The following is a 25,658-nucleotide window of genomic DNA, read 5'->3' as shown; positions in this document are numbered from 1 at the left end:
AAGAGATTCTCTTGCACTGTATTAAAATTAGGGACACTTGCTTTTAAATTATGCTCTTGCATGTGACATTGTGCATGTCTATTTAAAATTACTTTTTGTACTATTGTTAGATTTATTTCTACCTTTTCTTGTAATTCACCAGTGGTACATCTTCCATTTCACACCAAGAAACAAATTAACAGTGGTTTCCTATGAGATTTTTATCCAACACTTCTACTGTAGAAAATCCAATCAAGAAGTAAGTAACACAGTAAGGATAACTTGAAACTCTGGAACCATCTGCACCTGCTCATGTGTTTTATAAAATAATATGAATGACATAATCTTCCTAGGTCTTTTGTAACTCTTTCAGGTAACAATAAGTAAATAATAATCAAGGCTTCACTGCTACAATTACATAAACTCAACATAAATATTCTATTCATTATTAACAGCCATTAAGTCAAAAGGAGGTGCACTACCATTTATATAACCAATAATGTAAGTACACATAACATAAGGTGACTTAAATGTAAGGAAAAATTCCCTCTGTTTAATAAAATATCACTGTAGTAATTATGTGAATTAACATGCTTAAACTTTAACACTCTAAGGGAAAAACTTAATTAATATTATACCTTGTCACTGACTAGCAGTTATACTGAAAGTCCACATTTTCTGCAGTAGCAGACAAAACAGTTGATTTGTCAACAATTTTTGTAACATTAAACAGTGATGCAAATTCATGTTAACACTGTTTTCACTACTCTTCTCTGTAAACCAATATCTCTTTAGATAACTCCATTTTCATCATGTGAGTAAATCAGAGTAAGTAATATTGTAGAAATCTTAACCAATATTGTAAACTAAATAAAAATGCTTCCAGTTTAGACACTGGTTTTTGGATGACACTCTGCATCAGGTATACCCTATGGTATGCTAGCATAAAATAATTGAATAACCTCTGGGCTTTGGGCACTAGACACATCTTAAATCTAGTCTTCTGACTCTCTCACTGAACACTACAGCACCAAGCATCTACATAAAGTAGCATGCCTAGAATTATGCAGTGTACATTACTAATAAAGCTTAGTTCTTCTACAGATAAAAAATTGCATAATAGTTTACGTAAAACACACTATTCAAATACAGATTCCTGTACAAATACTTCTTACAGTAACAATAAAAATCACAATATGCTTTGGTACATTCACTCGTAGTCCACCTTCCTTGACAACAGACTGTGCTTAAAGTTTAACTCTTCATCAAAACACTCATTATAGCTTAATTACCTGTAAAATATGGATTTACAAGCATGGTATACTTTCATACACATCCAAAGACACGTAAATGTTTCCTTAAAATCTACTTCACAAGTATTTGTTACTTTAGAAACTTCCATTATTGGGGTATCAATAGCCTCCTTCTGTTCCTTCCTCAACCTCCCCATCTGTGCCTTGATATCAGTGCTTAGATTATTAAGTTCTCAGATAGTCCTTCCTTAGTCTTAGTTTGTTCCAAATTTTCAGTCATTCAATCTCTGGTCTACCTGTTTCCACATTAGAATGAGGTGTATCAACAGATGACTCAGACGTTTCTCATGTTTTATTACTGACTAGGTCAGCTACAAGCTCCTCCAAACTAGCAAGTGTAAAGCCTGAAACAGTGGCAACATCCAAATCTTTGCTTTGTTCCGGTGCTCTCAGTCTTACTTGTATGCCCGTTATTTGATCGTGTATTGTGTTAAATTCATGCTCAGTTAATTCTTTTGTTTCAAGTCTTTTTCACATATTGAAATTGCTCACTTGCCTTCATTTTGAACTGTTTCAGGATTTCCAAATTTAGCTTCTCTGGTAAAGTGGATGTCACATGTCACTGCGGGGTACTATTTTGTACAGGGTGATTCAAAAAGAATACCACAACTTTAAAAATGTGTATTTAATGAAATAAACATAATATAACCTTCTGTTATACATCATTACAAAGAGTATTTAAAAAGGTTTTTTTTCACTCAAAAACAAGTTCAGAGATGTTCAATATGGCCCCTCCAGACACTCGAGCAATATCAACCCGATACTCCAACTCGTTCCACACTCTCTGTAGCATATCAGGCGTAACAGTTAGGATAGCTGCTGTTATTTCTCGTGTCAAATCATCAATGGTGGCTGGGAGAGGTGGCCGAAACACCATATCCTTAACATACCCCCATAAGAAAAAATCGCAGGGGGTAAGATCAGGGCTTCTTGGAGGCCAGTGATGAAGTGCTCTGTCACGGGCTGCCTGGCGGCCGATCCATCGCCTTGGAAAGTTGACGTTCAGGTAGTTACGGACAGATAAGTGCCAATGTGGTTGATTGTGGAATTTGCAGCTCTCTGCTAGCTCTGCGAGTCGATTTTCCTGGGCTGCGAACAAATGCTTGCTGGATGCGTGCTACATTTTCATCACTCGTTCTCGGCCGTCCAGAACTTTTCCCTTTGCACAAACACCCATTCTCTGTAAACTGTTTATACCAACGTTTAATACACCACCTATCAGGAGGTTTAACACCATACTTCGTTCGAAATGCACGCTGAACAACTGTCGTCGATTCACTTCTGCCATACTCAATAACACAAAAGCTTTCTGTTGAGCGGTCGCCATCTTAGCATCAACTGATGCTGACGCCTAGTCAACAGCGCCTCAAGCGAACAAATGTACAACTAAATGAAACTTTATAGCTCCCTTAATTCGCCGACAGATAGTGCTTAGCTCTGCCTTTTGTCGTTGCAGAGTTTTAAATTCCTAAAGTTGTGGTATTCTTTTTGAATCACCCTGTATTTCCTCCTTTTCCCTCCATGACTCATTGCTATGCTGTTCTAGTGTAGTGTTTGTCCAAGTATGGTAGTTAACTCTTTTATATGACACGGTAATGACACAGTTGCTCACAAAATGTTTTGAACCAAACGGGGATATCTGCATCCAGTTTTCTCATCTCCAAGGGCATGCAGTGTCTGCCGTAACATGCATCAGCTTAATATTGTAACAAGGCTAGCTATACCATTACAGTACACCCACAAACTCTGGTTGTGAAACCACTTGCAGTTTATCCCACAGCACAAAAAAAGAAAAAGAAAAAAAAAAGAAAAAAACTTTTGGAAACTAAATCAACTTGGATTTTATGCAGCTCACCAGAAACTCGTGAGTAGATGCCGATGGGAAGCTGGATCAGTGTGTAGATTGAGCTGCATCATCAGAAATAAGTGTGCCATTGACACTTCTGCTGCTGCTGCCACATGTTGACAAGCCACAGCTGCAATCCGCAACTGCTGTTGTAGACGCATCGTGGGATGAGTACAGTCAAAGCCCTTCAGAGTTGTAGTCGAAATCTTCCAACTCATGGACTAATTATTTTCTTCTCCATCTTGTTTGTAGTCAAAGGTTTAATAATTGTCCATTGACTACCCAAACCTCTTCAAAATTCTTGATTCTCAGTGGTAGCAACAGATTTTGCACTACAGTGTATGGTGAGAAATGTGGGTTTGCAGTGGTGTATGAATAGTGGCAGAATATTGGGGGGGGGGGGGGGGGGGGGGGATAATATAATGGAATAATGGAAGCTGATTAATAATTGCTGCTTGAATAATTAAAAAATTAATTGGAAAGAATAATTGAAAGAAATTTGGGAAGGTGCACGTATCCTGGGTGAACTTTAACTGGCGCTAAAATCAACAGACCTTCAATGTCAATATATTTAAGACCAATATTCATTATTTAAAGTTACGTACTTCTTCTCAATAGTTCCATTGCGCATATAGTTGATTATGAAAATACTGATGCAGTATCACCCTTCTACTGCTCTTGCAAATTCTTCTTGTCTGCTTTGATTCTCTTGATGCAGGATTCTCGTCATGGGCTAGATGATGAACAGCTGGGTTTTATTGGCGCAACTATATACATAGACTTAGTCTTCCTAATACCTTTCATAACACTTTTTAATATATGATTGGAATGCATATTTTAGACAATACTGACACAGCAGTGCTAGTTGCATGTGCGACCGCTACCACTTATAGAAACAAAAATATGAAGATCAGAAATTGATCAGTTGAAGAGAATATGTCTCCTTTTTTTGGTTTGTATTGCAACATTATCACTGGCACAAAATAACTTGTTACTTTACCATGATTATGTATGGCTTGCATGTATAACAAGAAAAGAACGAAGAAAGAGAAAATAATACGATCCATTACATGTACTTCAGCAGCTGTCTGCACTTGGTACATTCTCAACATGTTGGTTCTTTCAATTACCTGCTATAAATTTTGCTAATGAACTGAACTCTCGTTTTCACTTCTCTGTATTTAAAGTCTTCAAGTCTCACAATGACAGATCCCAATGATTGCAACTCAAAATAGTTTAGCCAAACATTAACACATTCTGATACATAATGTCTGACTATTAGGCCAGACATCAAAGTTTTTTTTAACATAAAAGTGATTCATTTGTTTTGCATTTCTGTTGACACTGTTGGCAGCCTTCTTACTTCTAGCCATCCATGACACTGCCAACTCAGAATGCCAAACCATACATATAGCCTTGCACAGCAAGTGAACGCCATGCGTAGCATGACCACTTGCAGCTGCCGTTTTGTTATGGCACATGCACTCTCTGTATAAGCACATACCAGGGTGTACAGTATCCTTTCTTTTTCACTACTTAACAAATATCTGCTATCATGATCATCTTTAGCTGGTACTACTACCAATAGTGAAATGGGGTATTTGACAAAATGCTCTTTTAAATGACAAGCATAATTTTGGCTGTTGATCTTAGTAACTATTGACAACAGATATGAACTCGTGCAAATTTGAATAATCAGAATTCACTAATGCTCTTTAAAATTACGAATTTTTGTTTATTGTTCTTGTTCTCCATGAATTTTATTTACTCCACACTGTACCTGTTCTGAGTCAGATCACTGTAGGCATGTACAATGTTCCACTGGTTCTTTACCGCAATATCAGGAGGTGAAGTAAAGTCTGATCAGGAACTAAGACTTCCTTTTATTTAATCTTGCTCACCTTACTGTTTCAGCACACTTGTCAACCTCAAAGTGCTGTAATTACTGCTTGAAATTGAGAGTACATATTCCACATCCAATTCTCAAAATAAATTCAGTGCTTTTGATAATCAATATACTGTACATTGCACTCTTATGTACAGTGACCACTAATTATACAGTAATTACATTGAAAAGGACTAAGTCCCCAAACAGTCTTCAATATTTAACAGATTCCAATTGAAAGAATGGATACAAGTTTTCTCATGTCCTTGTGTTATCATAAGCATTGTTAAAGCCAATCTTCCTCTATGGCCCATACCATACCTCCAAGGCAGGACCCAATGATATAGAATGAACGGCCTGACCAGCAGGTACCATGAATGTGGTATGAACTTATTGTCATCAAGGCTTGCAAGTATGCAGCATCCATCCATTTGATGATACCCGTGCATGCATGGAACATATATCCAAACAGTAGATTATGTAATTCATTACAAAAGTATACTTTTTAAAGTGGCAATCATCATTTGATGATTCAAAAAATGCTTTTGCAACACATCACTTTACCAAAGTGACATATTGCACTACTAAAGCTAGAAATAGATACATGTTGTTCAACATCCACTGCTGTTAGTGTTTCATTTAAAATGGCTAAATTTGCTGACTGGCTTGACTGTCCAGCTCTCAACCCCAGCTGTGAGTTAATTATCAGCATTTCATTATTTAAGAAGGTCGTTGATCGTGTAACATACCTTTTTTCCATAATTTTTCTGAAGCATGAAAACTAAAATTAGCCTATAATTACCACTTTTACATTGGCACACTTCTTATCTAACATTGTTACTTTTGTAGGTTTTAGTCTGTTTGGAAATGCATCATTCTCAACTGATAAATGTACTGTTTCTGCTAGTGATTCAACAGATGATAGCATTTGGTATCTCATCAGCACCATTTTTTTTTTATCTGGCTGCTTGTCACGGTATGTATTTATCAACTGTTGCACTATGTCATGGTTGAAATTACTGGCTACTTGTCAGGGGTCAGTTAGTTTATTGTTTTCTTAATCAACTCTACATTCCTGTGATAAAATGGCCTTGCACCTATTTCTCTTATTGTCGTGATTAACTGGCCTTGCACCTGTTTCTCTTTTATAACTTGCCAGGTTGCTTTAGTTTTATTGCTGGAATTACACGTCAATCAGTCATCGTCTAGCGTTTCTTTTTATTTTGATTTTTTTTAAATAACTTGTTTTAGTATTCATTTGTATCTTTTGAAGTAGGTAATGAAATCTCATTTTGATGTGGTATCTTTATCACCTGTTTGTTTTTGGAACAGAGTTAAATGTAGTTGTATTCTTGGGGAAAGCTATTTAAAAAAGATGCTTAAATGTGATCGTAAACTTGTCATATTTGTCGTTGGTATCATTACAGTAGTACACATCATTCCAATTTTTTCCATTCAGGAGAGAACAAAAATATTCCACATCTTCAGTACTGAAGTTCCTTATAGTGCATCTTACTCTTATAGCAAGAACAAACATGATTTATGGAACATAGTACTTTATAGAGCCAAAGTAAGACACAAGGAAATACAGGTTGTGCGTAGCACTGAACACATTGAATGTATAATGATAATACAGGTTACAGAATAAGCCAAACACTCATTTGTGATCGCTTATGTAATCCTGTTTCTTTGACAGCTCACCAGAGCATGCCAGGGGGTCGACCCATGTGGCCTCTATAAGCGAGCCCATGAACTGTATGGATGCATGATCTCTGAAATCGTGATGTGTGAAGATACATCACTCCTCCCTTCTAGGGGTTGGGAAAATCACACACAAACATAAAAATACTAGGCACAGAAAAATACATGGAAGAGAAAAAAATGCATGCTACATAAAACAATGCATTGTACAGCAAGAAGGCACTGATACCGAAAAAAGCACTGGTATCGAAAAAAAGCACTGCTACTGAAAAAGAGCAGTGGTTCTGAAAAAGAACACTGGTGCTGAAAAAGAGATACTGGTACCAAAAAAATTGCTGGTACTGAAAAAGCACAGGTGCTGGGGAAAAAAATTACTGCTCTCATGAGGCACTGAGATTACTAGTCACAGAAAATTCCAACAATGCTGGCATCCATTTCATTACCTGACAATGAATGTCAGCTGCTGCAGCAGTATGTTGTGGGCAGCACTAGCGAATAGAGGTGGAAGTGATGAGGGGTCAGTTTGGTATGGTGTCCCCCCCTGTCATGAGAGGCCATAGGACCTTATTGAGGTCAGTGGTCGGCACAGGAGGTGGCAGCAGGGTTGTCGGAGGCAATGGCCATGCAGGACCCAGCAAAAGAGGTGGTGGTCACTGTGGTTTCAGATGCAGCAGTGGCTGCACTGGTGACAGCAGTTGAGGAGCGGGGTCAGAGGCAGGAACCCCAGACAGCGATCTGCCAGGCAGTGATCCCCACTGCCCACTGTGGCACGAACTTGACTATCTGTGATTCAGGAACAGGAGCAGGCATCAGCAGAGGTGGGGCTGGGAGAGGTGGTGGCCCCTCAGGAACAGACCCCGCTGTGTGCGGCCACAGGTGGTCAAAGTGACGCTATGTCCACCCATCAGGAGTGCAGGATGGTGAACACCACTAGCCTGACAAAAAGATGCAAATTCTCGAGAAACAAACTGAGGATCATTATTGGTAACCAAGGTATACGGAACTGCAAAAATCTTAGACAGGGCTGAAATAGTGGCAGCCACAGATGAGGATGGACAATGCACCATGCAGGGAAACTTGGAACAGGTGTCCACTACAATGAGACAATGCTGATTTAGGAAGAGCTAAGCAAAATCAGTATGTAGAAACTCCGAGGGACACTGCAGCATTAGCCAGGGGGAAAAAGACAGCCATGCGTCCACCTGTTGCTGAACACAGATTTTTACATAAAAGCACGTGAAGGGGCTGAGGAACAGTGTATGTGTCTGGTTAAAACTTATAGAAGTATGCAACTTTACCTGTAAATGCCTGCCGTTCCTTAATAGACGTCGGCTGCAGCAAAGCCACAATTGCTTCAACATAGTGATGCAATGGCTTGATCCTTGCATGAGGAACCTGAAAACCTAGCTACTCAACTGATGGCTGAAAAAATTAAGATTTGGCAAGATTGCACTTGAGACCAGCAGAATGCAACTTGTGATAAGCCACATAGTGTCCTCATCTATATTCTACCATTACACATACTGACAGGTCAAAACTTTGGTGCAAGAGGTCTTCCAATGACCAACATGCAGAAGCCACAGTACATTACAGCACAAGGAAGTGAGATTCACAACCTGGGCAGCAGCGCTCACTGTAACTAACAAAAGAACCCCATCAAACACAGAAAGGTGGTGCTGGATGGAGGAGTAATTATGCAAGGGATCTGAAGCAAGGATGGGGATTTTTATGGCCACCCATGCTGCACAAAAGAAAGGATCCGCCTAAGTACAGGATCTGTGGTGACAGCCAATGCTATTGTGGCACTAGTGATAGGAAAACCATTGACCATGTTCTGGTTCTCAATTTCTAAATAGAAACAAAGCAGCTAATCCTGACTGAACACCAGGTCCAGCCTGTTTGGAAGGTGAGATAATGCAACCGGCATTGACGTATTGCGCCATTGGCCAGTAATGGATCTGATAATGATAACACAAGAGGAAGAGAGCCTGCTGCTGCAAATGATGTGTTGTCTAGCTGGGCATGGAAGCCAAAGGGTTGAAAAGAGCAACCAACGACTTCTGATCTGTGATTAAATGGAACTTAAAACCATGCAAGAAGATGTGAAATTTCTAGAGGGCAAACACAATTGCTAAAGCCTCCTTTTCAATGTGAGAAAAATACTGTTGCTGAATGGGAGGCAAAAACTGAGAAGCATATGCAAAAGGTTGTTCAGACTCATCTGCATATTTTTATGCTAACACTGCCCCAAGACCATGCTGAGAGGTATCTGTAGCCAACACAAGATGCTGACATGGTTGCAAAATGGCCAGACATAGGACACATTGAAGCTTTTTTTTAATTAAAAAAAATTGCGCAGTCACAAGCCAGGGACCAGAAAAAAGGCAGATCTTTACATAAAAGTATGTGAAGGGGCTGAGAAACAGTGTATGCGCCTGGTTAAAACTTATAGTAGTATGCAACTTTACCTGTAAATGCCTGCCATTCCTTAAAAGACGTTGGCTGCAGCAAAGCCACAATTGCTTCAATATAGTGATGCAATGGCTTGACCCCTGTATGAGGAACCTGAAAACCCAGCTACTCAACTGATGGCTGAAAAAATTAAGATCTGGCAAGATTGCACTTGAGACCCGCAGAATGCAATACAGAAAACAATGATCAGAGATTGCTGAAGAGCCAGACACAGTGGCTGTCAGTGACACCAAAAGGCGAGCTTTGATATTGGTATAGGTCAACAGGTGTATTGACATGAGAAGGTGCCTAGTAGTCTTATCCAAGGGGAGCTGGACGTACACTTCCAACAAATGTCTTGTAAAAGTAGTGACCACCTGATAATTTTGCAAGCAGCCTGTCAGGGTGGGGCAAAGGGTATGTATCTGTCATAAATGGTGCATTAATCATGACACTGAAGTCGCCTCAGAGGCAAAGTATACCCATTGGTTTCTTAATGATGACCAGTGATGTAGCCTATTCACTGGAAGAAATGAGCCAAATGACGTCGAGCATTGCCAAATGGTCTAATTCAGCCTTGACAGAGTCACGCAATGTGACAGGTACCCACCATGCCCAAAAAACAGAGGGTGGGTGGATTCTTCCATGATAATGTGGGCCTAAAAACTGGTAGCACAACCAAGTCCAGGGGAAAACAGTGACGAAAATTAAGAGCAGAGGGACTGCAGTTGCTGATATGGAACTTGATCTGACGCTAAATTTATCTAATCGGCAGTGGAGAAACTGAAAGCATTAAACACATCTAACCCAGACAGGTCTGCAATATGGGAATGATCCACAACAAGGAAGGTGAGAGGGAGAACAACAGATTTGTAAGATACAGGAGAGGAGAACTGAGCTAGGATTGGAATCTGCTGTTTATTGTAGCTAACCAACTTCCATGTAACCTGTGAGAGAGAGAGAGCGCCCATGTCCACATACATTTGTGCTGATACCAAAGGCACTGCAGATCCTGTGTCCACTTGCATTTTTAGCAGTTTATGAATCACATACAATTGTTAAACAATTTGTTCGAGAAGACAACTGCTGTAGAGATATAGTTTATGCCCATTGGTACTACTGAGTCTGGCACGTTTGAAGAGATACTGATTCAATGTGGCCTTTCTTCTGACACTTGTCGCAAACAGCCCGACATGCAGGGCAGGCAGTGTGCTCCTGTTGGATGAAGCAGTATGGGTTCGTGCAAGATGGAAGGGGGCACGCGGACACTGTTGTGACACAGCCTGATGCTGCTGTGGCCGTAACCAATGCTGCCCCATGCGATTCTGTGATGAAGGTTGTACTACTGCAGTGGCTTCCTGGTCATCCAGAACACCTGAGTGTGCCTAACAGGAGTTAACTGAGCAACTTCCAGTACAGCCATCCATGCAGAAATCTGACTTCCTGTGGATTGTGGCATTTGAAAGGACTGTGCTATATTGAGCACATCTGTAAGCATTAGATTCTCACATTGAAGTGCTTTTTCATGGACTTCTTTATCTGGGGACCAGACAAGTAATAACATCATGCACCATGTGATCAGCAAAGGATTCATGATGTGTACTAGTGACAAATTTACAACAATGGCACAACCTGTGTAATTCTGCAGCTCAGCTTTGTAAGATTGGTTTGGGCATTTCTGACAATGGTAAAATTCTACATGCATTCTGCCACAATAAGATTGAGAGAATCTTGCATATTTCATCAAATGATAAGCTGGACAGTTCTTGCAAAGGTGCAAGTTGGCATAACAACTGATGCAAGCATGACAAAAGCCAGGAAAGAAAGAAAACCCTACACAGGTTTGCCTAATTCATGTGAAAAATCTGGGAATGTTGGCATAACTGTGTCTCATAGGAGTCTCAGTTTTCAGCTGATTCATCATCTGCCGGAAAGGGTAACAGTTGCACTGATGGAAGAATAACTTGCCACGAACACACAGATACCACTTGACTGAGAGCAGTTGTGAGAGCCTACTGTTGTTCCATGAAAGCTTGCTGCTGTGCAGTGACATGGTAGTGTGTTTCTTCCATTGAGACATTTGTCAGGTGGCTTAGCACTGACACTAAGCATGGAGAAAACATAACCCTCACTCATCGCCAAGTTTGTTATACAAAGAACAAACATGATTTATGGAACATAGTGCTTTATAGAGCCAACATAAGATACAAAATCCTGAATATTTCTGGGCATGGGATTGGTTCACTAGATGTGCGTTTCTGCTTTTCTTCTGTTGAGATGTACCAGTTTCCACAGAGGTAAATAAAGCAATACTATTAGAACAAATTAATGTCAGTAGATGCTTCACCAGCCATTTGAAACAAAAATAGTAAGTGGAACAATGGTACCTTAACTGCTGAAATGCTACCCAGTTGACTGTGGGCTTTTTTTCAGCAATTTCTTCAAAAAGGCAGTTTTGAAATAAACAGAATTACACTTGAAATAACTACTAGCAAAACAGAATACTGCAGATTTGTTCAGTTGTGGACCTGAAAGAAAATCCATTTAGTGTCTTCCAGGAAAACATAAGAAGCCTTATAAGTAACGAGGATGAACATCTGATAAGAATATTTCAATTTTTGAATGTGAAAGTTTATTAGATGTGTAAGGTTAGCAATTAACTTGAGGAAATATTAATTTACTTTTTAATTACAAAATAACTTTCATTGCTAATATTTATTCTGAATATTGATTTAGCAATGAACATTACACATCTGATATTCCCAAAACAAGTAATTTCAGAGTGCAATTTCAGGAACAGGTGTCAAGCTGATATTCTGGAAATTTCTATTAAAGTAAATTTACATAAAATACTGATAATCTGAGAACCAGAAACAAACCTATCTACCACATCGATCTAAAAAGTATCAAGACAGGATTAGTAAAAAATAAATAAAAGTTAAGACAGTGAGTTTAATGTTTCATGTCTTCTACATAGTCTCCTCGCATTTGACTGCAAAGCACAGAACATTCATATAACCATGCAAAACAGTCAGAAAAGTCCTTCTTTCAGATATTGTTCAACTTTTGCATCACACTGATATGAATATCAGTTACATCATCAAAGTAATGACCCTTCATATGATTTCTGGACTTCATCATTTTATGGTAGGTTCATACTAATAACACCAGGTCTCATCACCCATGATGTTTTTTTCTAGAAAAAAATTATCTGCATTTTACATTTCTCTGAAGGTGCAGCAGACATCCATATGTTACTTTTTTGTTCGGGGGTCAGGGGCTTTGGAACAAACTTTGCAGATAGTCTTCCCTTCTTTAAAACTTTCTGGAAACACTCTTGAACACTTGATTCACTTGATTTAGAGATGTTACTCCACTGCAGTTTATGACACAACAACATTGATGCATCCTCTATGTAATGCTGCCTACTCACAACTGACTGGTTGATTGCACGTAACTTGTTTTCAGTTGCTAGTTCAAGCTTCTGTTATAATTACTGTGCTGATGTTGCAGATACGCTATGAATAAAATGTCTTGAAACTTTTTGCATGGATGATGTACGTGAAAAGATAATTATAAAATTGTATTCAAGTGGAATCAAGAGCTGTCATATTAGCAGTCATTTACCAAATACGTGTACTATACGCAGCTTGTGTTTCGAAATGTGCATTAGTCCTGACATTGATAACTTCAATATCTTGTTCCTGGTCTGCTACATTGCAAGGAAATATTGAATTTATACAAAGAAGGAGAGCATGATTGGTCACAGGTGTGTTTGATTCATGATGGACTGCTGCAGCGATGCTGAGAAAGGTGAAGTGGCAAGAACTTGAAGATAGATGCAAATCATCCTGACAGAGGTTACTTGCAAAGTTTCAAGAATCAACTTTAAGTAATGAATCTAGGAATACACTACAATCTCCTACATATTGCTCCCATAGGGATTATGAAGACAAGACTGAACTGATTACTGCACACACAGATGCATTTAAGTAATCATTCTTCATGGTAAGTATCCTGTGCTATGCACTTCACAGTGGTTCACGGTGTATGGCTGTAGACGTAGATGACATGGTATTTGGTTTTCCAGTGATTCAAAGATGTGAACATTTTTTATGAACTTAATAGCACTGTGAATCTTGCTTAATATCATTGCTAAAAATAAATTTTGGCTTATGATCTGGTTTCTGAATTAATATTCTCAAATAGGGTGCACCTGTTTCCTTTGTATATCACATATTACCATCATAGATTGGGCTTTCAAGTATATATTCTGTTTAGTTTCTAGAGAACACTTAGAGACTAGCGAAAGGGAAATTTTTCCTTGACTGCCTCTTAGGAAACTAAAATTTTCATGAGATACTCCTGGATGATTAAAGTCTTTTCTAACTATTGAAGATTCAACAGCAAATATATTTATCAAATATATTTTTCACCTCTTAAGTCCACATTCACAGTCATCAATCTGGAAGTTCTATGTGAGATGTGGTGCATGTGATGTGAAGTTACTGTTCTCTGCAGCAGACAATATTGATGTTCTACGTATTGTGTGGTTACTACACCTATTTCTCTAAGGATGTAGCGTATGACATACCACAACACCATCACAACCTTCGTACAGTGTGTTAACTGTAAGTTGGCTGACTGCTTTCTATTTATAAATTGGTAGAAGTCAGTATATGTCAGAAGGCCTTGGCCAGTAGTCATTTGTTTTTTGGCTGCAGCCAATATTAGGTAGCTGATGGTACTGTCTAAGGTAGTCATTGTCATCTGCTGCGTTACTGTTTTGCACTTCACTGTCACAAATGTTTTTTTAGAGTTTAATATTTTATCAAAATTATGATTTTTGGAGTCATATACAATTCCTACTAGTTAGCCTATTGCTAAGAGAAAATCAGTGCTATGTAGCGATTCTTGCAAAATTATGTTGTGTGTGATTGAATGCTGCAAAACAGAAAGGGAGTGGAAAGAAGTACTGCACTCAAATGAACTAAACATATTTTGCATGAATTGTAAGCCATGAATATTCTTTTAAATCAAATATTTCCAGAAGATTGAATTTTACTATCATTAGGAGTCTGAATACGATCCATTGAATAATAAAGATAAATTAAATAAAGCATGAACAAGAAATTAATCTTTTGTGTAATTATCATATATGTGCTATTAACAAAATGAAATCAAATAATTGAAAAAAATTATGTAAATGTCAGGAGTGGGATGGTCCCACCTTGCTCTGCTATAAGAGGTCAAAACATACAGTACATCCAAAAAACTGTGTGGTTGCTGATTAATGGGAGACTGAATACTTGCCAAAAATATGAGACAAAATGCAATGTCATCCAGGTTATGTATCTGAGATTGTTCTTCATACTGTTACCTGTGCCCACACTATAATTATAAGATCATTTTTTCAATATTTTTCCCAAAAGACTAAATCAGATAAAACCAGTGAACATAACACTTTGCTTAAAGCCTCTAGCTACATGGTAATTATTAGCCAAAGAAATCAGTACTCATTCAGACTTTCCATTCTCATGTTACTACTTAACAGCAAGACCTTACTGGCAGAAGTAAAGCTGTGAGTACCGGGCGTGAGTCGTGCTTCGGTAGCTCAGATGGTAGGGCACTTGCCCACAAAAGGCAAAGGTCCCGAGTTTGAGTCTCGGTCGGGCACACAGTTTTAATCTGCCAGGAAGTTTCATATCAGCGCACACTCCGCTGCAGAGTGAAAATCTCATTCAAGACCTTCCTATTCTGTGTAATACTTTCACTTTTAGCCTTGTCTTGTACCTTAGCCCATCAGTTTCAGACTATCTCTAAACTTCTTGGGTTGTCCAATCTCCAAGCCACTGATATCTAGAGTATACCTATCAGACTTGCATTGTGTGTTGGACCTTTTAATGGATGTGGCGGGGGTGGTCAAAATATGGTAATCTGACAGATTCTAAACATTGCTGCTGCCAACCGCATCTCATAAGTGTGCAAACTCCTCGTCTGCTAGTTCTAAATCAACCTGATGTTTCGAGACTTATGATAGATTAAAATATTTATTTTAATTTAAAAAAGAAAGATCTGAACATTTGTGATAGATTAAAACATTTATTTTAATTGAAAAAAGAAAGATCTGAACATTTGTTTATAATTAAAACTATGTACTGATCTAGTACATGAACATAGATCCTTGTTTTTTACAGGTTGTAACTTACACATTGTGTAATTTCAATGAATTTAATGCACATTACTGACACCATGAGAATGAGAAGTGCAATAAAAATCATAAAGAATTATTTTGATTGGCTATTTGGATCAAACTTAATTATTTGTGTTTCTTTTTTTTTTTTTTTTTTTTTTTTTTTTTTTTTTTTTTGTCCATAATTCAAAAATTACAAGTTCTGATTTTGGGTTAGCAATACTATAAAAAATTGCCACAAATTAACATCTAATGACAGTCTTAGTTCTGGGTTGTTATAATTAAAGCACAGCTACTAACAGAGGTCCAGTGTAGGTTGTAATTATCATATGGAAGCAAAACTTGGTAGCTATGTTAATGCTTTAATGTGGAATCAATTTATGCTGGAAAAACATTCAATTCCATTTTGACCACCAGGTGCAAATCTGGCACCATGAATGCAAGAAGAATATATAGATATGTTGCCATATGTAATGGATTAGGAATGGGATGTTGGCAGAAAAGGACAAAGAAGTAAGTAAGGCATAATGCAGATTTTATAATTAACCACTGCTTACACAATGTGTTCAGTACTATCACCAGAGACATTGATTAGTTGCTGCATCCTTAAAATGACATGATCAGCTGTTGCTCACAGCAGTTGTGGTGGAATCTTAGTAACGTGTTCCTGTGCACTGGCCTTTAGATCAGGTAGAAACTGAACACGTCCTTGGTAAAAGGAATTCTTTATAGACATTTCCGGAGCCAAAAGTCATATGGATTCAGATCAGGTGATCTCAGAGACCACACATCTCGAAAACCTCTGGAGATAACATGTTTGTAGAAGGTTGCATTAAGCAGATCTTTCACAGGGTGAGCAACATGAGGTGTTGCCCCATTTTGAATGAAAACAATGTATTCCACACAGTTGTGCTCTTCCAAAGCAGGAACCATGTGCTGTACAAAGAGGTCTTGACACAGGCAAATGTAATGGTTTACCTGACAGGTCCTCTGGGTATATTCTCTTCAAAGGTGAATGGACCAAGAATAAAGGTGCTTATGAATCCACACCATGCCGTCACATATGGTAAGTGCAGTGGTTCTTCGTGCAGAACAAATGGTTTGATAGCACTCCAAATTTTGTAGTTGTTTGTATTCACTGCACTCTGTGGTGTAAAATGTTCCTTGTCACTCTATAGATTATTGTGTGGCCACATATTATCGAGTATGATCCATGCCAGAAACTGAAGAACAAATTCTGAATGTTACTGCATATCATTATGTTTCAGTTGCTGCACTGTCTGGATCTTGTATGGGTACCAGTGTGAAATAAACAGCAAAACTTACTGTAGTGTTGACCATGGGATGGACAATTCTTGTACACTGCATGAGCACTAGCACTATCGGGCCACCTTCTGTATGGTCAGTTACACCAATAGCAACCTCATCAATAACTTCCAATTCAATAGGATGCCTTCCTCTTGCAGGTGCCACTCCAAGCTTACCTGTGTTTTTGAATTTCATTATCACCTTCATTAAACAATTTAATGATATTGGGCCTCTCTTCAGATCTTTCTGCAGTTGATACTCGCTCAGTGCAGTGCTGTAATTGCTGCTGTTCACATAAAACAGTTTCACTATCGGCGCATGGCCTATCTTCTTGAAAGACACATTGCTCACTCATTTTATGGCTTGTCAAATGTCAGCATGAATGACACACTGTCATACAAACAGTGTACAGCACCAGAGAGGCATGTGGTGTCCAAAATTGGAACTAATTTTTTTCCAGTATTAATTGGTTCTATATTAATGCATTAGTGCATCTATCAAGTTTTACTGCCATACAATAGTTAAAACACACACTGGGCCTCTGTAAGTAGCTGCAGTTTAATTATAAACACCCAGTATTTGTAATTTACAGATTTGTAACAATGACCGTACTTTTCTTGTTAAAAATGTTCTTTAATAGATTAGTTTTATTCGCTCACATCTTTCTTATTTATTTTTATATTATGTTAATTTGACTTTTTCTCCAACATAAACAAATATGTCCATACAATTTCTTACTTTTCATATAGAGAAGACACTGAGTCCCAGACAGGCACAACAAAAAGACTGCTGTTATTTTAAGCTTTCAGCCAAAAGGCCTTCTTCCAAAAATAGAAAACACACACACACATTCATAAAAGCACAACTCTCTCTCTCTCTCTCACTCACACACACACACACACACACACACACACACACACACACACACACAATGGAAGTAGTGTTGCTTGTAGAAGTGTGCAGCTATGTTGGGGTTATGGGATAGAGTTGTTAGGTGCAGTCAGGAGATTGGGGAGGGGGGGGGGGGAGTCGGAGGGGGGGGGGGGGGGGGGGGAGGGATGTGTGGAAATGGAGAGGGAAAGGAGAGAAGTAGAAAAGGGAAAAAGGCCAAGTGGGTGCACTGGCAGAATAGAAGACTATGTAGTATTGGAGGGTATAATGACCCGTAGGTCTTTGTACGTCCTATCTGAATATACTACCCAGTCACTTATGAGTTGTTACTGCTGTAATGCTGTAGCTCATACAAAAGGTGCACACCATTGGATAGTTATGGAGAGACAATTAATTATGTTGCAAGTCTATTTTGGTAGTCAATCATTGAGGTTTACTCTTTCGATGATTAATAGTAGTTGTAATGTTCAATATTTGGACTGCCTTGTCACCGTCCCATTTAATCGATGTTCTTTTCAGAGGTTCACTTCACGTGAAATATTCAGTTTTGAATTGTCTAGAACCAACTCACAAAATATAGACCCAATTAAACTTGTGCCATCACTGATGATACTCAGCATTAATATCACAGCTGTTCTAATCTATAGCATCCAATGATATTAGTAATGTACTTTGTTTAAGCTTCTCATTATTCACAAAAGTAGTCTCTGGATTGTTATTTCAGAACCCTCACTTAAATACTTCTTCAGAGTTAAATTTATGTTTCTTCAGCTCAAAATTCAAATAAAGTCAGTCTATGCTTTGAACAGTACCATTCATAACACTTTCATCCAAGTGTTGTGAAATAAAATCACCTCAAACTTAGTAGCATAACTTCATTAATTCAAAGGCGTTACTATTTGGTATCAGTCCTTGCGAGATACGTTTTAAATGTTATTTCAGCTTAGGTAACTTCTCTTGACGTGAAAAAACTTTCAGATAAGCAATGATTCATGAAGATGCCCTTAAGGTAGGATAAAATACTTTTCCTCTCTTTTGAATCTTTGATAGACAACTTTTACACCCCCTGATAATATCATCAAATCTGAAGTATTAATGAAATGCATCAATTCCTTCCAACTAATTGTGGCCAAAGCCAAACATGAATTGAATACATATTTAATTTTACAATTCAAATTGCAATTTTTTTTCTTTTGTCATCATTATTGATGCAGGGATGGGCAAATTGTTTTAGGATGTCCTTTCAGATAAATGGCAGTCTATTCAACTTTCAACTCCAGTATGGCCCTGTGACAATAGCTGTCTCTTGACAGAAAGGCTGTTGCTTTCACCACTACCATGCCCCATGTTCATAACATGAAACATAAGAAATAATACACATTTTTAAGGTACCACATATTTATACAAAATATGACAAATCTTTCCTTTTATTAATATCAAAACTTACAGCTATTTGCTATCCATGTATCATGTGCTGGAGAAGTATTGATGATGTGGCCTACAAACTACTGTATCATTGCAAATAGGAACAAGGAAGTAGGTACATAAGTAGAGGACATGATGAGCAGTAGTCGAAAATCTGGCTGAGAATGTGATTTTGTTACTCCAATCCTGGGGGGAGGGGGGGGGGGGGGTTTCTGAGTCATGGGATTAGTACTCTTTTGCAGGTGGACAGTGAGTCTGTGGAAGGTGGTAGGTGACTGGAGTGACGAGACCCTGGACATCAGTTTCTGTACAAGGTTGGAATGTAATTCAGCATATGAAGGCCTCAGTGAGACCCTTGGTATATTTGGAGAGGGACGTCTCATCACTACAGATGCTATGACCATGGGTGGCAGGGCTGTAAAGTGGTTGGTATGGCTGATATGGTCAGAGCCTGAGGTGGAGGCCAACATCAAGGAATGTGGCTTGTTGGTTTGAGGAGGACCAGGTGAAGTAAAAGGGGGGGGGGGGGGGGGGGGGGGGGAAGATGTTCAGGTTTTGGAGGAATGTGCATATTGTGTTCTCACCCTTGATCCAGATCATGAAGATGTCATAAATAAATCTGAATCAGGTGAGGGGTTTGGGATTCTGCGTGGTTAGGAAGGATTCCCCTACATGGCCTATGTAAAGGATGGTGTTGCTTTTCTTTTGAAGGCATCACCTACTAACAAATCCATGTTACAGCAATGAACACTCACATAGCACCATTCTATACCAACCTATTCAAGGGTCAGCTAGAGGAATCTTTCCTAACAACCCAGAATACCAAACCCCTCATCTGGTTCATATTCATTGGTGGCACCTTCCTTCTTTGAGCCAAGGATGAGGAAACTATCCACATCCTTCCAGAACCTCAACACCTTCTCCCTCATTTGTTTCACCTGGTTCCCCTCCGCCCAACCAGGCACCTTTCTCAGTGTCAATCTCCACCTCAGAGGTGGCTTCATTAGCTCTCTTTCCGGATCAAACACCAGCAATGCCTTCTCTTTTATAGCTGCTACCAATTCCTTACCAAGAAGTTCCTTCCATATAGCCTAGTCACCAGTGGTCATTGCATCTGTACTGACAAGCATTCCCTCTCTAAATATACTAAGGGTCTCACTGAGGCCTTCGCAGACTGAAATATCCTCCCAGCCTTCTATAGAAATAGAACTCTCATGCCTTGTTTCTACCTTTACTTCCCACCTACCACATGCCCACTGTTGAGCCACAAAGGAGTACTCATTTCATGTCTCAGTACCACCCGGGTTAGGAGCAGCAGAATCACATTCTCCACCAGGCTTCCAAGTATGTCTTGTCATACCCTGAAATGAGGAATATTCTACCCACTATCCTTCCCACACCTCCCACAGTGGTATTCCATTGCCCACCAAACATATGCATTGTCTTTGTCCATTCCTACTCTACCCCTGCTCCCAACCCCTTGCCTCATCACCCATATTCCTACAATAGGCCTAGATGTGAGGCCTACACATACATCCTCCCACCAACCACACTAGTCTGGTCACAGGCATCAGCTATCATCTTAAAAGCCACCATGTGATCTACAAATTAAGCTACAACCACTCTGCTGCTTCTTATTTCAACATGACAGCTAACAAATTGTTTGTCCACATGAATTGCCACCAACAAACTGTGGCCGAGAGACAGCTGGACCACCCAGTTGGTGAACTTGCCCAACATGATGTGCTTCCCCTTAATGACTGCTTCACAGTCTGTGCCATCTGGATCTTCCCCACCAATACCAGCTTTTCTGAGTTGTGCAGGTGGGAACTGTCTCTGCAACATATCCTACATTCCAGTAACCTCCATGGCCTCAACCTCTGCTAATCCATGTCCTCTACCTATCTGTTCCCTTCTGTGATTCAACTCAGCATTATACCACTTTCTATTCTGCCAATGCACCCACTAGCTGTTTTCCTCTTCTCTACTTCTCTCCTTCTCCATTCCCTCTCACACCTCACCCCTTTTCAGGCCCCTAAACCTCCCAACTGCACTGAACCGCCCTACCCTGTCATCACCCTGTCGCTGTATGCTCCCACAAGCAACACTACACTTTTCCTTATCCCTACCTTTCGATCTCTCCCAATCCACACTACACACCTCCTCCTTCCCTCCTCATCCACACAGACTGCTGCTTTTGACAGGCACAGATGTAGTCCAGTCACAGTAGTCGGAGACAGTGGTCATAATTGCATGAGTTTTTCTTATTTGAATGTGTGTGTGTGTGTGTGTGTGTGTGTGTGTGTGTGTGTGTGTGTGTGTGTGTGTTTCTATTTCGGTAGGAGGCCTTTTGGATGAAAGCTTAAATGTATTGCAGTCTTTTCACTGTACCTGTCTGCGACTCGACATCTCCTGTATACAGTAAGTAGCAATCTGTTGTTTCATAATATTGTTCTTATTCCATCCTGGACTTCAGTATGAAGAAAATTCTCTGGGAGATTCATTATACAGATCATATCCATGACACACTTCAATTAAACTTTAAAAATAGAAGCATTTTATACAAACAGGCACAATTTATACATCTACTACCAAAACTTATACCGGGACTAAACTGTATTAGATCAACAGAACTACACTTATCTCAGCATGTTCCCACCGAAATGAATGTCATTATACTAATAGCTGTCTACCCATTCTAATGCTATACACAGCTAAACTAGGCATTTACATCACAAAGTAGTGCTTCCTTAATGGAACCTTCCAAGAAAACACAGAATGATGTATATCTTCAGTCTGCTACTTCTCTCCTATAAAAAGTTACTGTGTACTATTAATGCTCACAAAATCAGCACACACTGAGTTATGGGTAATATTTTTTATCAAAAAATGAAGTGTTTACTTCCTTGATAAGCATCACATAAGTATATTCATTACATCACTTTTTAAAAGTCATGTTCAGTGATCACATTCCCATACGCTTCATGTGAGCGATATCAGTCCCTACACAAATCACAGTGACAAAAACTGAACAAAAATAAATATTTTATTTTAGGCTGTGTATTGGCATTACGTTAATTGAAAATAAAATAAAAAAAATTAAAATTGCAGCAGAATATTTGCATTTTAGTGTTGTTTGGAGTCTTTTATGCAGAAATTATTGTTGAACTACAATGATAAGTGTGGAGAAACAGAAAAGCATTATGGATTTTGTTGCTGCAACTTCTATAAATCCTATTGAACCTTAGTCAATTGTAAATGCTTTTTATTCATCTGTTTGCAGGTGAATGCTGTGACTGGAGAAACTAGAACTTTTTCAGAGATTTTGAAAAGAAGCTTGAGCCTGGCAGACAGTCTACAAACAATAGGCATTAAGTCTGGAGATGCACTTACCATATTAAGTGAAAACTCTCTTGATTTTTGCTTACCAGTTCTGGCAGCTCTATACATGGGTGTTGCATGTGCACCCCTAAATCCCACATATACTGAAAGTAAGCAAAAATTAACAGTTGCATTTCTTGGTATCATATTTACTATTTCAACTACAATGTGACATACAAATATTTGTGTACAAAGCTAATTCATCTGTCTCAAGATCAAGATGTCTTGTGTGTGTGTGTGTGTGTGTGTGTGTGTGTGTGTGTGTGTGTGTGTGTGTATTTAGACAAGTTCTTCATGGTGCTGTGAGACCAGTGCTCTGAGTGACCCAATCATGGCTGAGAACAAAGTTCTTCCAGTCTTGGTGGAGTATTCTGTCAGCAGTGTGACACCATTTATTGTATTGTACTGTCATACACAAAATTACAAGGCTCAAACTGCAGTGATCACAGTCTGGTTGATGGCAGCAAACACAAGTCCTTTCTGAGTAAGTTCGAAGCCCAATTGGATAACCAGTACATAAATAGTCCAACCATAAAATATACAACTGAAGAAACAGAAGGCACCTAAGTTTTTTGAAAAAGAATTATCCAGTGTATACTTGAGAGCAGCATTTTGAGTGCTGAGATCATACTGTGACATCAGAGGGACAGAGAGCACCATTCACTTAACTGTCTTCTGAAGGAAACTTCTCCCAGCTGCATCAGTGTCTAAGTCCATTCATGAGATATTTTAGAAAAAAAAAAAGTTCATAAAGAAATTGGATGATAATTATTACAACTTTTCTATCCCCTTTCTTACAATGATGTTTAACAGTGGTATGTTTTAATTTATCTGAAGATATTTCCTATTCTTGTAAGGCATTGATACATTGAAACATATCACTAATTATGTGAAATAACTCTTCACATTTCAGTTTGAAAGTCCATCAACATCATGCGAGCTTTTATTTCTGAGAATTTTTGTAATTTGCTTAAATTCAGAAAATAATGCTTGTGCTAGTTATAGGTACTTAAAATTTTTGGAATGATAGTTTCAATATTGAATTTTACTTTTTCAGATGCACAATTTGACTCTTAATTTATTTACTAAATATATCAGATGATCATTAAAAATGCTTATAGCATGTACATTATAAGTGACACTGCACTCATTTAGTTGAAACAAATACTATCTTATGCTCTGTCTGTTTGCCTGTATGACTGTTGTTTTATAGTACAAGTCTACATCTATACCCTGCAAATGACTGTATGTATTGTGGTGGGTGTTTTCCATTATACAATGTATCAGGATTTCTTCTCATACCATTCATATATGGAGTGCAAGAAGAATGATTTCTTAAATGCTTATGGGCACACCTTAATATATCTACACTTGTTTTTGCCCCTGCAGGAGCAATATGCAGGGGGTTCTAATAGATGTGTCACTTAATGCTAGCTCTTGAAACATTTTATGTAGGCTTTTGTGGGATAGCCGGCATGTATCTACAAGAGTCTGCCAGTTCAGGTTTTCCAGCATTTTTTTATGCTCTTCCATGGGTCAAAACAAACCTGTGACCATTTGTGTTACCCTTCTTTGTATATAATCAGTATTCCCTGTTGAAGCAGGTGACCATTTGTGTTACCCTTCTTTGTATATAATCAGTATTCCCTGTTGAAGCAGGAGATGTTAGACACAATGAAAGAACTTAAACCAGAGTCCTTGTGTAGTATTGGCAAAGAAACTAGATTTTCTCATACAGAAATATGCTCCTTTGATAGTAAAGCCCATTGCAGGCATCTACAATTGCTCAAGGGGGAAAAAAAATGTGTGTGAAATCTTATGGAACTTAACTGCTAAGGTCATCAGTCCCTAAGCTTACACACTACTTAACCTAAATTATCCTAAGGACAAACACACACACCCATGCCCAAGGGAGGACTCGAACCTCCGCCAGGACCAGCCACACAGTCCATGACTGCAGCGCCTTAGACCACCCGGCTAATCCCTCGCGGCGCTCAAGGACAGAAAGTATCTTTCCAGAAATGATAAAAACACTGGAGGTGAAGTCTCTTTTCAAGAAAGGACATACAACTGACACATAAAACTATAGATTCAATGTAACTGCTGTCTGTTTTTTTTTAAAGTAACTAAAAAAAAAATTCACATTGAGCTTGTGGTGTCTATAGAAAAAACAATTAGTTTTCAAACATGTGGAGTCTATAGAAAAACGAATTTGTTTTCAAGAAACCAGTATGGCTTCTGCAAAAGTAAATCAACTCAATCTACTAGTTCTGCCTTTGTAAACTGATTCATTAACAAAACTAGAACATGTAGTGGGAATATTTCTTGACATTACAATAGCTTTCAATTTTATAGATTCCATCTTTTTGACAAAACTGGAAGGTTTCATAGCTATGCAACTGAGGTACCAATGGATGAACTTGGGTCTGTGGAACAGAAAATGAATAGTTAAACTTACACATCAAGATGAAAACAGTATAATCCTCTACTAAGTACAAGTAATTGATATAATTAGAGCAACCTCTAAATTAGGATACTCCAGATCTGAAGATGTTTATGGCCTGTCAAACTTTGTAATTAAAAAAATTGTAGATCTCGTATCGTATCCTCTTTGTATATTGATAAACTGGACGCTCTCTGGTTGACACATTCCAGAATGTCTCAAAAAGACAATTGTCATACCATTTTACAAAAAAGGTGACAAGTCCTGTATCAATAATCATAGACCAATTTCACTTGTGCCTCTTCTCTCAAAAATAATAGAATATTGCATACTGCAGAAAATATGCATACACCTGTCGGACAATAATATATTAAATGATTCTCAGCATGGATTTAGGTCAAACTTATCAACAGTCAAAGCAGGTGAAAACCTTATCTCTTTTGTACTAAGCTCATTCGAATCAGAATTATCTGCTGAAGCCATTCAAACTGATTTGAGTAAGGCATTTGACTCAGTTAACCACAAATTATTCTGAGATAAACTGTTTTACTATGGAATCAAACACTTGGAACTCTCACCAGTTGAATCATACCTCAGCAATAGAAAACAAATTGTAAAGCATAATGGCCAAAAGTCACAGACTCTAAGTATAAAACGAGGTGTTCCTCAGGGCCCAGTGCTTGGCCCTCTACTATTTATATTATTTGTAAATTATTTTCCAAGTTACTTACCCTGTAAATCTATCCTCTATGCTGATGACACAATATTAGCTAATTCCGGAGAGGATATAAACAAATTGAAGGAGGAAAATGAAGAATCTCTCAAAAATATCTAATATCAGG

The 25,658-nt window shown here is 38.5% G+C and overlaps 1 protein-coding gene across 5 annotated transcripts in view; it reads left to right on the top strand.

The window, feature by feature from the left end:
- Positions 1 to 25,658, top strand: part of LOC124785145 (luciferin 4-monooxygenase) — a 345,708-nt gene that overhangs the window by 227,377 nt on the left and 92,673 nt on the right. For all 5 annotated transcript variants that reach the window (XM_047254157.1, XM_047254155.1, XM_047254158.1 and 2 more), the window contains exon 3: positions 22,276 to 22,483. In XM_047254157.1, coding sequence (XP_047110113.1) covers positions 22,276 to 22,483 — 208 coding nt within the window. The remainder of the gene's footprint in view (positions 1 to 22,275; positions 22,484 to 25,658) is intronic.

This window comes from Schistocerca piceifrons, chromosome 1 (assembly GCF_021461385.2).
Source record: "Schistocerca piceifrons isolate TAMUIC-IGC-003096 chromosome 1, iqSchPice1.1, whole genome shotgun sequence".
NCBI lineage: Eukaryota > Metazoa > Arthropoda > Insecta > Orthoptera > Acrididae > Schistocerca > Schistocerca piceifrons.
The sequence above is the reverse complement of the archived record's forward strand: the minus strand, read 5'-3'. Positions and strand labels throughout refer to the sequence as shown.